This window comes from Aquarana catesbeiana, linkage group LG02, assembly GCF_042186555.1.
Source record: "Aquarana catesbeiana isolate 2022-GZ linkage group LG02, ASM4218655v1, whole genome shotgun sequence".
Classification (NCBI taxonomy): domain Eukaryota; kingdom Metazoa; phylum Chordata; class Amphibia; order Anura; family Ranidae; genus Aquarana; species Aquarana catesbeiana.
The window spans coordinates 382214093-382227772 of record NC_133325.1 but is presented as its reverse complement, the minus strand read 5'-3'; the positions used below and the strand labels follow the sequence as shown (position 1 = coordinate 382227772).

The 13680-nt window shown below is 43.6% G+C and overlaps 1 protein-coding gene and 1 non-coding gene across 2 annotated transcripts in view; both read right to left on the bottom strand.

Annotated features, from left to right (window-relative positions):
• VPS53 (VPS53 subunit of GARP complex) overlaps positions 1-2805 on the bottom strand; it is a 270995-nt gene extending 268190 nt beyond the window's left edge. The window contains exon 1 of the mRNA XM_073615146.1: positions 2651-2805. Coding sequence (XP_073471247.1) covers positions 2651-2734 — 84 coding nt within the window. The 5' untranslated portion in view covers positions 2735-2805. The remainder of the gene's footprint in view (positions 1-2650) is intronic.
• A 673-nt stretch (positions 2806-3478) lies between these two features.
• Positions 3479-3695, bottom strand: LOC141130900 (small nucleolar RNA U3). The gene has a single exon (XR_012242542.1). It is a non-coding gene; the product is annotated as a small nucleolar RNA U3 (small nucleolar RNA).
• Positions 3696-13680: the final 9985 nt, after the last annotated feature.

Below are 13680 nucleotides of genomic sequence, written 5' to 3'. Positions count from 1 at the left end.
ACGATCGCGGGTGGCTGGCAGACCTGCTGATTGGCTCACCCATTGTCTAATCAGTGCACCCCCAGTGTCTGTTGCAGGAAGTGATGTACAGGTACGTTGTTTCACGCAATAGAGCCGACCTGCCGCAGTATATCTGCGGGAGGCGATCGGCAAGTGGTTAACTGCTTGCCGACCGCCAGCTGTCAACTGACGGCCAGGCGGCGCGGCTCTCGTTGCGGGTGGGTGCCAACAGCACTTGTGCGCGGCCACCGTGTCACTGGGGACTCAATGCACGTGCCCGGTGGCCACGATGTCCTCCGGGCACCCGCAATTGCCCGGTAACACAGCAGGACCATGGATCTGTGTGTGTCCTGTCAGAGGAGAAGGAGACCGATGGTGTGTTCTCAGTACAGAGGAACACCGATCAGTCTCCTCCCCTTGTGAATCCCCTCCTCGTACAGTTAGAATCACTCCCTAGGAACATAATTACCCCTCAATCACCCCTACTGTTAACCCCTTCCCTGCCGGTCACATTTATACAGTAATCAATGCATTTTTATAGCACAGATCGTTATATAAATGTGAATGGTCCCAAAAATGTGTCAAAAGTGTCCGATATGTCCGCCACAATATCGCAGTCACGATAAAAATCGCAGATTGCCGCCATTACTAGTAAAAATAAATAAATAAATAAATAATAAAAATGCTATAAATCTATCCCCTATTTTGTAGACGCTATAACTTTTGTGCAAACCAATCAATATACGCTAATTGCGATTTTTTTTTACCAAAAATATGTAGTAGAATACGTATCGGTCTAAACTGAGGAAAAAATTAGTTTAAAAAAAAAATTGGATATTTATTATAGCAAAAAGTAAAAAATACTGTGTTTTTTTCAAACTTGTCACTCTTCTTTTGTTTATAGCGCAAAAAATAAAAACCACAGAGGTGATCAAATACCACAAAAAGAAAGCTCTATTTGTGGGGAAAAATTATAACAATTACATCTGGGTACAGTGTTGCATGACCGTGAAATTGTCATTGAAAGTGTGACAGCGCTACAAGCTGAAAAATGGCTTGGGCAGGAAGGGGGTGAAAATGCCCTGTATTGAGGTGGTTAAAAATAGAAGTATTGGATTTTTTTTTTTTTTAGAATCATACTTACCAAGGTGGATGCTACATTTTTCCCCTGCTGGCTCTAATATAGAGAGCCAAGCAATCAAACACTGCTGACCACTCGATTCCCAGAGCTCCCCGAGCAGAGAGCTGCTGACTGTCAATCACAGCTCTCTGCTCTGCCACCTCCTCACTCACTGGAGTGCTGAGCTGTGCAGGGGGTGGAAGCAGCCAGCGCAGGCTCTAAGCAGATCACTGGGAGGCTGAGCCGGGTCCTGGTCCAGGCATGTGGGCAGATCCCGACTTCATTGTCATGATTTTGCCTGACCCTGGACTGGCTCTGTGATGTCAAAGTTTGCTTTAGCTGAAAATAGATTACCGGAGTGCAGAACGAACTGCACCCCTGTGATCCACAGGAGAAGTACAGCCAAACAAGCTTTGGTTGTACTTCTCTTTTAACTACCTCCTGCCCTGCCTATAACAGATTGACGGCCGGGAAGTGGTCACATGACGTCTTTTGTGATGACATGCCGGCGCGCAGCATGGCGATCGCTGGTGCAGCATGTCAGTCTGACATACTGCATCTCTGATCGTGGTAAGGAGCCTCTGACCAATCACAGCTGATCACAGAGTGAACCAAAAAGTGTCGGTAAATGGCTTTCCTCGGTTCGTGCTGACAGGGAGAGCCGAGCGGCAGCTCTCCCTGTCAGAGGGGGGGAGGGAGTCTGTGCTGATAATCAGCACATTGATTATTAGCACAGCCCCCATCAGATGTGCCACCAACAATACCAATCAGTGCCCGTCAGCTGCCAGCCAGTGCCCCATTAGAAACGCCTGTCAGTGCCCGAAGTGCCAATCAGTGCCAATCAGTAACACCTGTGAGTACCTCATAATCAGTGGTACCCATCAGTGCCATATATTAGTGCCCATCAGTGCCGCCTGTCGGTGCCCATCAATTCTACATATCAGTGCCTCCACATCAGTGCCACCTTATTGGTGCTGCCTCATTAGTGCCCGTCAGCGAAGGAGAAAACTAAATTTTATGACAGAAACAAAGAAACACTTTTTTTCAAAAATGTTGGTCTTTTCTAGCTTGTTTAGCAAAAAATAAAAACCGCAGAGGTGATCAAATACCAGCAAAAGAAAGCTCTATTTGTGGGGAAAAAATGATAAAAATGTAGTTTGAGTACAGTGTTGTATGATTGCGCTATTGTCATTTAAAGTGCGACAGTGCTGAAAGCTGAAAATTGGTCTGGGCAGGAAGGGGGGATAGTGGTTAGGTAACACTAGAAGAAGGGAATTTACTAAGACTACAGCAGGTAGAATCTGGAGCAGCTTTGCATGGCAACCAATCAGCTTCTAGCTTTCATTTTTAAAGCTTACCTGAACCAGCTGAAGGTGGAAGCTGATTGGTTGCCATAGTTTTAGTGGTCTGCCATGCCTCTAATCTGTGTTAGATGACAGGTGAGCTGGTACATTCCAGCAATGAAGACTGTACATGGTGCGGTGGGTGATCAATATATAGGTCACCCCCGGGTACAATATCCGCCCTCACCTGCTCTATGGCTTGCTGCACCTCCGGGGCCAGATGAAGCACAGCCTCCAGCTCCTCCACCACTTCCAGCTCTTCTTCCTCCATCCTGCTCAGCTGCTTCCCTTACTCACACAGCTCGAACCTCTTCCTGGAGCGCAGGGCACCCTGGGAGGAAGTGTCCTACCCACTCACACACACCGGGCGCCATCTTTGATGTGGGCTTGCCATTTTTTTTTTTCCCGAACCTGAACACGTAAAAGCTCCTGTTGTGAATGAGAGCGTCTCCTCTGTCAGTGTCTGGCGTGGAGGCAGGCTACGGTATTATTCCATTCAAGAAAAACCTATTGGCTTTTTAGGGTTTGAGAAAAAATTGACAACGAATGTTCACATTTTTATTTAATTTAAAAAAAAAGTCCACCAGACCTGAACACTATCCCGGGATATCCTAATGCATGCGGCGTCGCCCAGTACCACCTGAAACCGATAGATGGCGCTAATAGGCAGTCTATTAGCGCCATCTATTGGTTTCAGGTGGTACTGGGCGACCATATACCTCGCTTTTGCTGCATATATGATTAGTAGTGTACGCTTTAAACTGTCCTCCAGGAACCAAGTGTGATATACGATAAGGGTGCTTCGCTACTATTCAGACCGCATAGCCAGCTAGGATCCACAATGAGTAGCATATTCTAAATCTAACAGGTGGCACTATGAGCTATGATTTAAATAAATCGACTAAATGTTCGAATGCTCTATGATGCTAAACTTTCATGTTTACTACATGGAGTATACACGTATTGAATAAGTCCTTCGCTCTACATCTTTCTTTAACCAATATTAACAAATGCAATCACTCAGCTCGTGGTCATTCCCTCCAACTTCTCTACAAGAGAGAAAAGGAACGGTCATCAACAGCTAGGAGCACTACAATAAAGCAGCGCTTCTAACTCACTTCGCGCTCAGGAACAACCACTTTGCCTCTTCATCGTGATTGGTGAGTTTGTACACTTTAGAGCACATTTCGACAGTCAAGAACTATAGAAATGATCCCTGAAAGTATAGTCTTAACCTATCTTATGTTCAGCAACACAGCCAGCCATTACACGATCTCTTAACACCTTAGGGCGAGTTTGGATATACCTAATATAGTCACTTATTATTATAAATCAAATTAAATTACTGTTAAATATGTGCTCCGATGTGATCATAAGAGACAATAATATAAATTAAAATGAGAAAAAAATGAGAAACTTCAACGCTTTGCTACAAACAGCCTTCATTTGCATGTCTAATACCAGCAAGCCAATCACACAAGAGTGAACTCATTGTTGCCACCTAGGGACTGAATTACAAATCTAGAAGAGAACGAAGAGAAATGTTTCAACAGCTTGTCAAGGTGGAAAAAAAGATGAAACGTGTAATAGCATTATTTTCAATAGATCACAGTTCACAGAGAGGGTTAAGCACTTCAGTTCCAGAAGGTATAACCCCCTCAATGACCAGGCCATTTTTTTGCGATACAGCACTGCATTACTTTAAAGACCTATTTGTTACACTTGGTGTTTACAAGTTAAAATATCTTTTTTTTTTTGCTAGAAAATAAATTAGAAACCCCACACATTATATATATTATATATAATTTTTCCCAACACCCTAGAGAATAAAATGGCGGTCATTGCAATACTTTATGTCACAACGTATTTGCGCAGCGGTCTTACAAACACAATTTTTTGGGGAAAGATAGACTTTTTTGAATTAAAAAAAGAAACTATTGTGAAAGATAACGTTACGCCCAGTAAATTGATACCCAGCATGTCCCGCTTTCAAAATTGCGCCCGCTTGTGGAACAGTGACGAACTTTGACACTAAAAAATCTCCATAGGTGAAGTTTTCTAGAGGTTACCAGTTTTGAGTTACAGTTGCAGAGGTCATCTTTTGCTAGAATTATGGCTCTCGCTCTAACAATCACGGTGATACCTCACATGTTTAGTTTGAACACCGTTTACATATGGGGATGAGTCTTACATATGCAGTCGCTTCTGCACGCGAGCACAGCGGGATGGGGCGCTTTAAAAAAAAAAAACATTTTTATTATTATTTATTTTAATTTTTATTTATTATTTTTACACTGTCCCTTTAAAAAAAAATGGATCACTTTTATTCCTATTACAAGGAATGTAAATATCCCTTGTAAAAGAAAAAAAGCATGACAGGACCTCTTTAATGTGAGATCTGGTGTCAAAAAGACCTCAGATCTCACATTAACACTTAAATGCAATAAACAAATAAATGAATAAATAAAGTTTTGTTTTTTTTCAATACATTTTTTTCCCCTTTAAGACCATTGGGCGGAAGTGATGTTTGACGTCGCTTCTGTCATCCAATGGTATGTAGTGGGGGCCATCTGTCCCTCACTCGACTCACAGCCTCTGAGGGGAAAGTTACGGATCATCTCCGCCGCTACCGATGGCTCCGGTAAGCGACGGAAAATGACCGGGATGCGGTGGAAGGGGGGTGGGCACCTCTCCCCCTGCCGATAAAAGTGATCTTGCGGCGAACTCGCTGCAGAGACCACTTTTATCAGGAAGCAGACCACCTGCCACTTTTAAAAATACTGGGGTTATGGCAGCTATGTGCTGCCATAACAACGGTATTCAACCGACGTATAATGGCGGCGGGCGCTTAAGGAAGTGGTTAACTGACAATTTCGTGCAGCGTTGTACCTAAATAAAATGTATGTCCTTTTTTTCCCACAAATAGAAATTTCTTTTGGTGGTATTTGATCACCTCTGCAGTTTTTATTTGTTGCGCTATAAATAAATAAAGAGCTGCAATTTAAAAAAAACAACAACAATATTTTTTACTTTCTGCTATAAAACACATCCAATATATATATTTTTTTAAAAATCCAATTTCTTCATTAATTTAGGCCAATATATAGTCTGCTATATATTTTTGGGGAAAAAAAAATCCCAATAAGCGTATGGTGGGATATATTTATGGAATTTTTATTTATTTTTTTTTACTAGTAATGGTGGTGAGCAGTGATTTTTAGCTGGACTGCGACATTGCGAGGGACAAATCGGGCACCTGACAACTGACACTTTTGACACTTTATTGGGGACCAGTGACACTAATACAGTGATCTGTGCTAAAAATATTCACTGTCACTGTCCTAATGACACTGGCAGGGAAGGGGTTAACATCAGGGGCGACAAAGGGTTTAGTGTGTCCCTAGGGGTGCTTAGTAACTGTGTGGGGATTGCTCTGACTGGCAGATCACAGAGATCCGTGTTCTGTTCCTGCTTGGCGATCTGTCAGAGTGGCGATCTGCCTTGTTTACAAGCCTCTCTGGGGAACGCTCACAGGTGGCTGGCGGACATCGTGTCTGCCGGACCTGCTAATTGGCTCCCCCTCTGTCCAGTCAGCACGTACGTGTTCCTCTGGCGATGTGCACATGCCCCCACAGGCTCTTGTATACGTACAGGTATATAATTTTGTGCAGCCGGGCCGCCTTGCCACCGTAAATGTGCGGAAGGCGGTCTAGAAATGGTTAAAGTGGTTGCTGAGTGTGTAAACTCTGTACTACCACTTGTACCTACAGGCAAGCCTATAATAAGGCTTACCTGTAGGTACTGTGAATATCTCCTAAACTTGCACTGTTTAGGAGATATTCAGAGTGCATGCAGCAGATGACATTTTTTTAATACAGGATTTATATAGCGCCAACAGTTTACGCAGCGCTTTACAATATAAAAGGGAGACATACAGTTACAATACAATAAAATACAAGAGGGTTAAGAGGGCCCTTCTCAGAAGAGCTTACAATCTAAAACACATTGCTCTGAAGGTCCGGCTTACAGTCCCGGACCTTCAGAACCCATGCCGGAAACAGCGGCTCTTTCGCAAATGCGCGAGAGTAACGTCATAATAGCAGCAGTGTGCATAAGGCCTTAGGGCTCATGCACACAAGCATAAAAAATGTTGCTTTGAGGGCCAGGTCACACCACATGCAGTCCAGTGCATTTTTTTACTGCATCAGAAATTCATGGAAAGTAGGTTATATAGTTTCCAATGTCATAGATCACATCAGTGCGGTCAGTTCCAGTGTGTTACAGTCTCAGTAAAAAAAGTAACACATGCTACAATTTTTCCTGCACTGAACTGTACTGGAACGCAGTAAAACGCATAAAAAAACTCACCGGAATGCACATGTCCCCATTGAGGGCCAGTTCACACCACATGCAGTCCAGCGCTGTTTTTTTTCTGCATCAAAAACGCATGGAAAGTAGGTTATATGGTTTCCAATTGTTCACAACAGTGTCAGTTTCAGAAAAAAAAAGAGCTTTTTTTTTACCACTACTATTCCTTTATATTGGCTTTTGCCATTTACAAATGTATCAGTTTAGAAATTAGATGAAAGGTTAAGCTCCAGGAAACACTTTTTGAAAGATAAAAAGTGCATTTTATATACAACTATATAGATCAGACCAAAATAAGGAACAAGTCAAGAGGAAAGAGGGACAGAGGGACTTTGTTCCAAATCAGGGACAGTCCCTCAAAATCAGGGACAGTTGGGAGCTATGCATGTATTTCCTGATGGCTCCATGTCAGCACAGCTGGGTATAGGCTCCGCCCCCCATGACTTAACTAATATAAATTTGAGCCCACGTACAGCCTCAGCGTTCTTCTTTTTTCCTACTATGCGCAGAACCTAGGTGTGCGCCTCTACCTGGCTGGCCGGCCGTCCATGTGTGGATTAGACTGGACGCAGCCCCTGGTGTCTAAATGACCCATAATCCAGGGAGCCCCGCTGCTGGTCCTCGGCAGCTTTTGTCAGGGCTAACAGCCTTGTCTGGGGTCCGTTGGGTCCATGTAAAGTGGGCAGAGGTTTGGCAGAGTCTCCCCTATGCATGCGCACCTGCGCTGTGCAGGTGTTTACGGTTGGATGACGGAGGATGGGTAAGCTAAATTTGAAAAATGCTTTGTATCCAGATGAATGCTGCATTGCTGGGTATTTATGCAGCCTTTATGCATAGCCTGAGCTCCTCCACAGGGAGTACTCTGCATAACAGGTACACAAAGTAACACTTTGTTGACACATGGCAAATAACCTGCTGGTGGCTTCTCATGTTTGCTTTACTGTTGTGCCATTATGCCAACCCCCTCAAAAGACCAGCATTTCCAGAGAAGGTAGAGGAGTCACCTATGGATGACTACTGGAGCCAGCCTTGGCCTGTTGAGATATCGGATATCCTTTTATATTTCTATGTGCTCTCCGGCTTTTCACCAAAAAATAAAAAATGGGAAGAAGCATGTTTATGATGTCTACAATTCCCTTGGTTTGTGTACATTGCAGAATATTATTGTAATTCTGTTGAAAATTCCTACCTTTTTTGTCACTGTTATGAACCAACTTTTTCATTATGTCCTGATTCCTGGCAGGTTTAGCTCATGATCCACCTGGTGAATCAGGGATGTAGATGGACGCTTCAGTCTCTCTCTAGCAGTGGTTAACCCTTTAGGTTTTTTTTTTACTAAGCAAACTATTTTACTGCATTTAATTATTTTTATGGGCTGGTTTGTTAAATGGCACACAAAACCCTGTGGAAAGGTTATCTATTGGTATTTACCAGTCTCAGCGCAAAACAGCCCTCTTCAGGCTCTTCAATAAAGAAGATGTGGATGAACATGGCTGTATGAGTCTTGCTTTTATATGGTTATATGTTCTGATAATGATCAGTCTAATAGCCTTCCCAGGCAAAGCAGCCTCTTCAGACTCTCCAAAAGGGAAGATGTGGAGGAACACGACTGTGTGAATTTTGCTTTGATTAAGCAACCAGAGATAAGAGTGGTGATACCTAACAGGTTGTCTTATTTAATAAATGAGTGGTCAATACACTCAAAAGGAGTTATTCCCACTTACCCTGTGAAGGGGTTGAATTCTCTGGCAAGGAGCAGTTTAACAGCTTTCCCAAGCAAAACATCCCTCTTCAGTAAGGATGAGCTCCGGCGTGTTCGCATGCTGCATGTCCCGTGCCCACCAGGAACTCTGCACTGCACAGCGCTAATCACAAGGAGTGAGACATTTTCCGATGTGCGGCTGCAGAGACTGTGCGGCATTGCCGACTTCCTGGCAGGCTCGGCACGTATAGCATGTGAAAACGCCGGAGCTCATCCTTACTCTTCAGACTCTAAGAGGAATACACGGATGGGCATGACAGTATGTATCCCACTGGCTCAAGCAGCCAGGGATAAGGATGACACCTAATAGGATGTCACATTCAATAAACACATTGTCAATACACTCTAAAGGAGTGGTTTCTGCTCACCCTTTGAAAGGGTTATCTGCTCTGGCAATGAGAAGCTGCCTAGCCATACCAAGTGAAACAGCCCATTTTTCGAATTTCCGGATGGACATGACTGCATAATTCTGCTTTGTTCAAGCAACCAAGAATAAGGATGACAACAACTAACAAGTTGTCACATTCATTAAGCCTGTGGTCAATACACTCTAAAGGAGTGTTTCCACTCACCCTGTGAAAGGGTCACTGAGCAGTCTCAAGCCTTCCCAGGCAAGAAATCTGCTTCAGATTCTTCCAAAGAGAAGACAGATGAGCATGACTGCAAGAATGTTGCCTTGTTCAAGCGACCAAGGATAAATATGACGATGACACCTAACCGGTTGTCACATTCGTTAAGTATGTGGTCAATACACTGTAAAGTAGTCGTTTTCACTCACTCTGTGACGGGGTCATACATGGTGCCAATGAGTAGTCTCAGAACCTCCTCAGGCAAATTAATCCTTGTCAGCTTCTTCCCAAGTAGAGGGGAATAAATATGTGATTCCTACTTTGTTCAGGCAGGCTGTGATTAAGATGATGGGGACCAAGTTGTCAAAATTAAGCATATGGTCAAGACACTCTAAAGGAATTACTGAATTAATCTTCTGCAAGGGCCATCTATTCTGGCAACGTCCTATTCAGGGCCTTCTCAAGCCAATCAATCCTCTTCAGTCTCTTCTGAACAGGAAGATGAGGACGACGTTTGTCCAGATTGGTAAGGTTGGTGAAATGCCTTTAAATAGAAGTGAAGCTTTGGAAGTATTTGAAGTACCTCCAGAGGACAGCTTGGCAATTCTCTTATGTTGGATGGATCAAGTGCTCATTCTACAAGATTGGAGTATGTTGTCACAGCAGGATGTGAAACTTATGCCCTTTTGAACTGAAAGATGTCCAGAGGTTGGGAACACCCCTCTGGTCAGAGTGTGTCCCTTGTGGGATTGGCCATATACATGTCCTTACCATCAGAAGATGTTCTGGCCTTCAAGGACAAACGCTATCACTGCATTTTTCTTGATCGTCAAGCCTAAATTTAATAGTGGTCAGTTTGGCTTCCTGCCTCAAGATGAATGTCTCCTGAGTTAAAGGAGACCGAAAAACTCAAGAGTCAGTTTCCACGCTCACTCTCTCTCCAGAGAGGTTAGCTCCTGCATTTCTGGCTGGGAGTCCAGGAAAAACTGGGAAGCTAATGCAGTAAGTCAGTAAAGAGTTCCATGTCAGGATGCTTTCTTTTATTTTGGGATTGTGCCGCCCAAATACATGCCTTAGGGGCACTATGTGGCTCCTCTGTGTACATGGGTACGGCTTTGGTGATTGACACGTGGTCCATTAATGCAAGCATTTTAGGCCATATTTGGAGATCTTTCATCCTTCACGTCTCAGATTGAGCCATAAAAATCGCCTCGCTCCAGTAGTTCAGGTAGGCTCAGTTTAACTCTCGCTCCCGTTCAAGTCGGGTTTCTGGACCAGTGGCCTAAAATTGTGGTTGAAGAAACTAAATCGTCTGCAATGTTTCGGGGTAAGCCTGTCCTGGTAAAGTTGGACAGCGCAACGACTGTGGCCTACATCTGGAAACAAGGCTCGGTCTCTCCCTTCTGAAGGTGGTTTCTCTAATTCTAGAATCTGCCCAAGTCAATCTTCTGCAGCTATCTGTGGCCTATGGGCCTGGTCAGAAGAATCTTCAGGCAAACTATTTGTCCAGGACAAGTCTGGACGACAATGATATGGTCCAGACTACTGCGAGTTCTTTCGAGAACTAACAGAGCTTGGTTATTTTTCTTCCAGAGGTAGACCGCTCACATTCCCAGTCAACACCAAGTTGCTGAAGTTCCATTCCAGGGCCCAGAATCCGCAAGCAATTGGGATGGAGGTGCTGATTGCAGAGTGGATCTCCAAGACAGCTTATGCCTTTCTGCTGCTCCCTTTGATTCTCAGCTTCCAGCTGAGGCTGTGGCGGGGGAAGGTGACAGTTCTAGTGATAATCCCAGATTGGCCGAAGGGGCCTTGGTACCCTTTGCTCATCCTTATAAGTGTCAAGGTTTGACTCCCTCTGTAGGATCAAATCTTCTCCAAAGTCCCATTTATCCAGCATCCGACAGGCTCAGGCTGATGGCCTGGGTCTAGAGAGGCAGAGGCTAATGGATTTTGAATGCTCTATAAAGATTGTAAATACTCTTACGAAAACAAGAAAGGACAGCGCTAACCGTGCCTATAGTAGAATATGGCATAAATTCCCAGTATTATTGCTGATCAAGATTTTACGCTGGACTCTTCAGAAGTGTGTTCTGAATTACAGGCGTGGCTTGATTTAGGTCTATGCATAAATATGATATAGGCACACATTTCGGCTATCTCTGCCTTCACCGGCATACAGTGGGCATCCAACACTTAATTATACTGTTTTTGAAGATGTAATTTGGTTGAAACCTCGAATTGTTGTTTCCTAAATGGGATCTCCCATTGCTGTGGGACATTATTGCATCAGATGCCTTTAATCACCCTGTGGTACCTCTCACTGAAAACTGCTTTACTGGTGGCAATAACATCAACCAGAAGAGTCCGCATTGGTGGCCTTGGGGTTTAAAGAACCCATACTCGTGTACTTCCAGACAGGGTGGTACTCATGCCAATGCTCGAATTTTGTGCCTGAACTGACCTTCAGAGTCCATATGACACAAGAGTTTGTCCTCCTACATTCCTTTTGGGGAGTACTCAAAAAATTAGCCCATTGGATGTAGGCAAAGCTTTAAAATGTTTAATCAAATCAACTTCTGCCATCAGGAAGTCGGAGCATCTGTTTGTCATTCTAGGTGGAACACATAATGATTTTATGGCTTCCAGCAAGATTATTGCCTCTTGGTTGGTAAAGCTCATCTCCTTGGCCTACAAGTTGAAAGGGTTGCCAGGAGAATCACGGTACCCTTCACTAGAAGGGTCTTGACCTTGAGAGTGGCAGCAGGCCGAGTGTCTGAAACTATCTGGAAGGCAGCTAACATGGGCACCAAAATATTCATATTCATGGCTTAATGACAGTTGAGTTTGGCAGAGGCATCCTGGCTTCTGTTTTTTTAGTCAGAATTGAGGAGTGTGTAGCATTATCCCTCCCACGTTTTGTCTAGGTAGATCCCAGCTGTGCTGACAGGGAGCCGTCAGGAAAAAGGAAAATTGAATTCAAATACTTACCGTAATTTTCCTTTCCTGCTGAGCTCCATGGCACCACAGATCCCACCCAGCTTGGTAGGACTAGTTACAGAACGCCGAGGCTGTAGGTGGGCTCAAATTTATGAGTTAAGTCCAGGAGGCATGGGGGGGCGGAGCCTATACCCAGCTGTGCTGCCATGGAGATCGTCAGGAAAGGAAAATTACGGTAAGTATTTGAATTCAATTTTCCGTTGTCTGATCACATATACCCCCTCCGGGGGTAAGCCCTGCAACTGAAGAATACGATCTCTGACATATTCTCTTAATAACCCCTTCAATACAGGGCACTTATACCCCCTTCCTGCCCAGACCAATTTTCAGCTTTCAGTGCTCTCACATTTTGAATGCCAATTAATCAGTCATGCTACACTGTACCCAAACAACATTTTTATCATATTTTTTCACACAAATAGAGCTTTCTTTTGGTGGTATTTAACCGGTTCAATACAGGGCATTTTCACCCCCTTCCTTCCCAGGCCAATTTTTAGTTTTCAGCGCTGTCGCACTTTAAACGACAATTGCGCGGTCGTGCGATGTTGTACCAAAAAAAAAAATTGACGTCTTTTTTTCCCCACAAATAGAGCTTTCTTTTGGTGGTATTTGATCACCTCTGCGGTTTTTATTTTATGCGCTATAAACAAAAGAAGAGCGACAATTTTGAAAAAAACACAATATTTTTTACTTTTTGCTATAATAAATATCCCAATTTTTTTTAAAAAAACAAATTTTTTCCTCAGTTTCGGCCGATACGTATTCTTCTACATATTTTTGGTAAAAAAAATCACAATAAGCGTATATTGATTGGTTTGCACAAAAGTTATAGCGTCTACAAAATACGGGATAGATTTATGGCATTTTTTTAAAAAAATTATTTATTTTTTTTACTAGTAATAGCGGCGATCGCGATTTTTTTTTTCGTGACTGCGACATTATGGAGGACACATCGGACACTTTTGACACATTTTTGGGACCATTCACATTTATACAGCGATCAATGCTATAAAATTGCATTGATTACTGTGTAAATGTGACAGGCAGTGAAGGGGTTAACCACTAGGGGGACACAAGGGGTTAAGTATGTTTCCTAGGGAATTATTCTAACTGTAGGGGGCGGGGACGTACAAGGGGATCCACGGTCCGGCCCGGTTAACGGGCAATCGCGGGTGCCCGGCGGACATCGCGGCCGCCGGGCACACGCACCGGGTCCCGAGCAACGCGGTGGACACGCTCGCGCGCCTCCTAGACGGCCGGGAATCCCAGGCCGTCATATGACGTCCACCCAGGATGGGAGATCCCATCTGTGGACGTCATATGTCTATGGCCCGGTGCTGAAGTGGTTAATCATCACTGGGTTTTTTTTTTTTTGGGCTATATAAGTGAAAAAAGAGGGAACATTTTGAAAAAAAAATACTTTTTTTTAAGTTTCTATTATAAAATTTTGCAAATAAGTAATTTTTGTTTTTAAATTTGGGTGAAAATGTATGCTGCTACATATCTTTGGTAAAAATA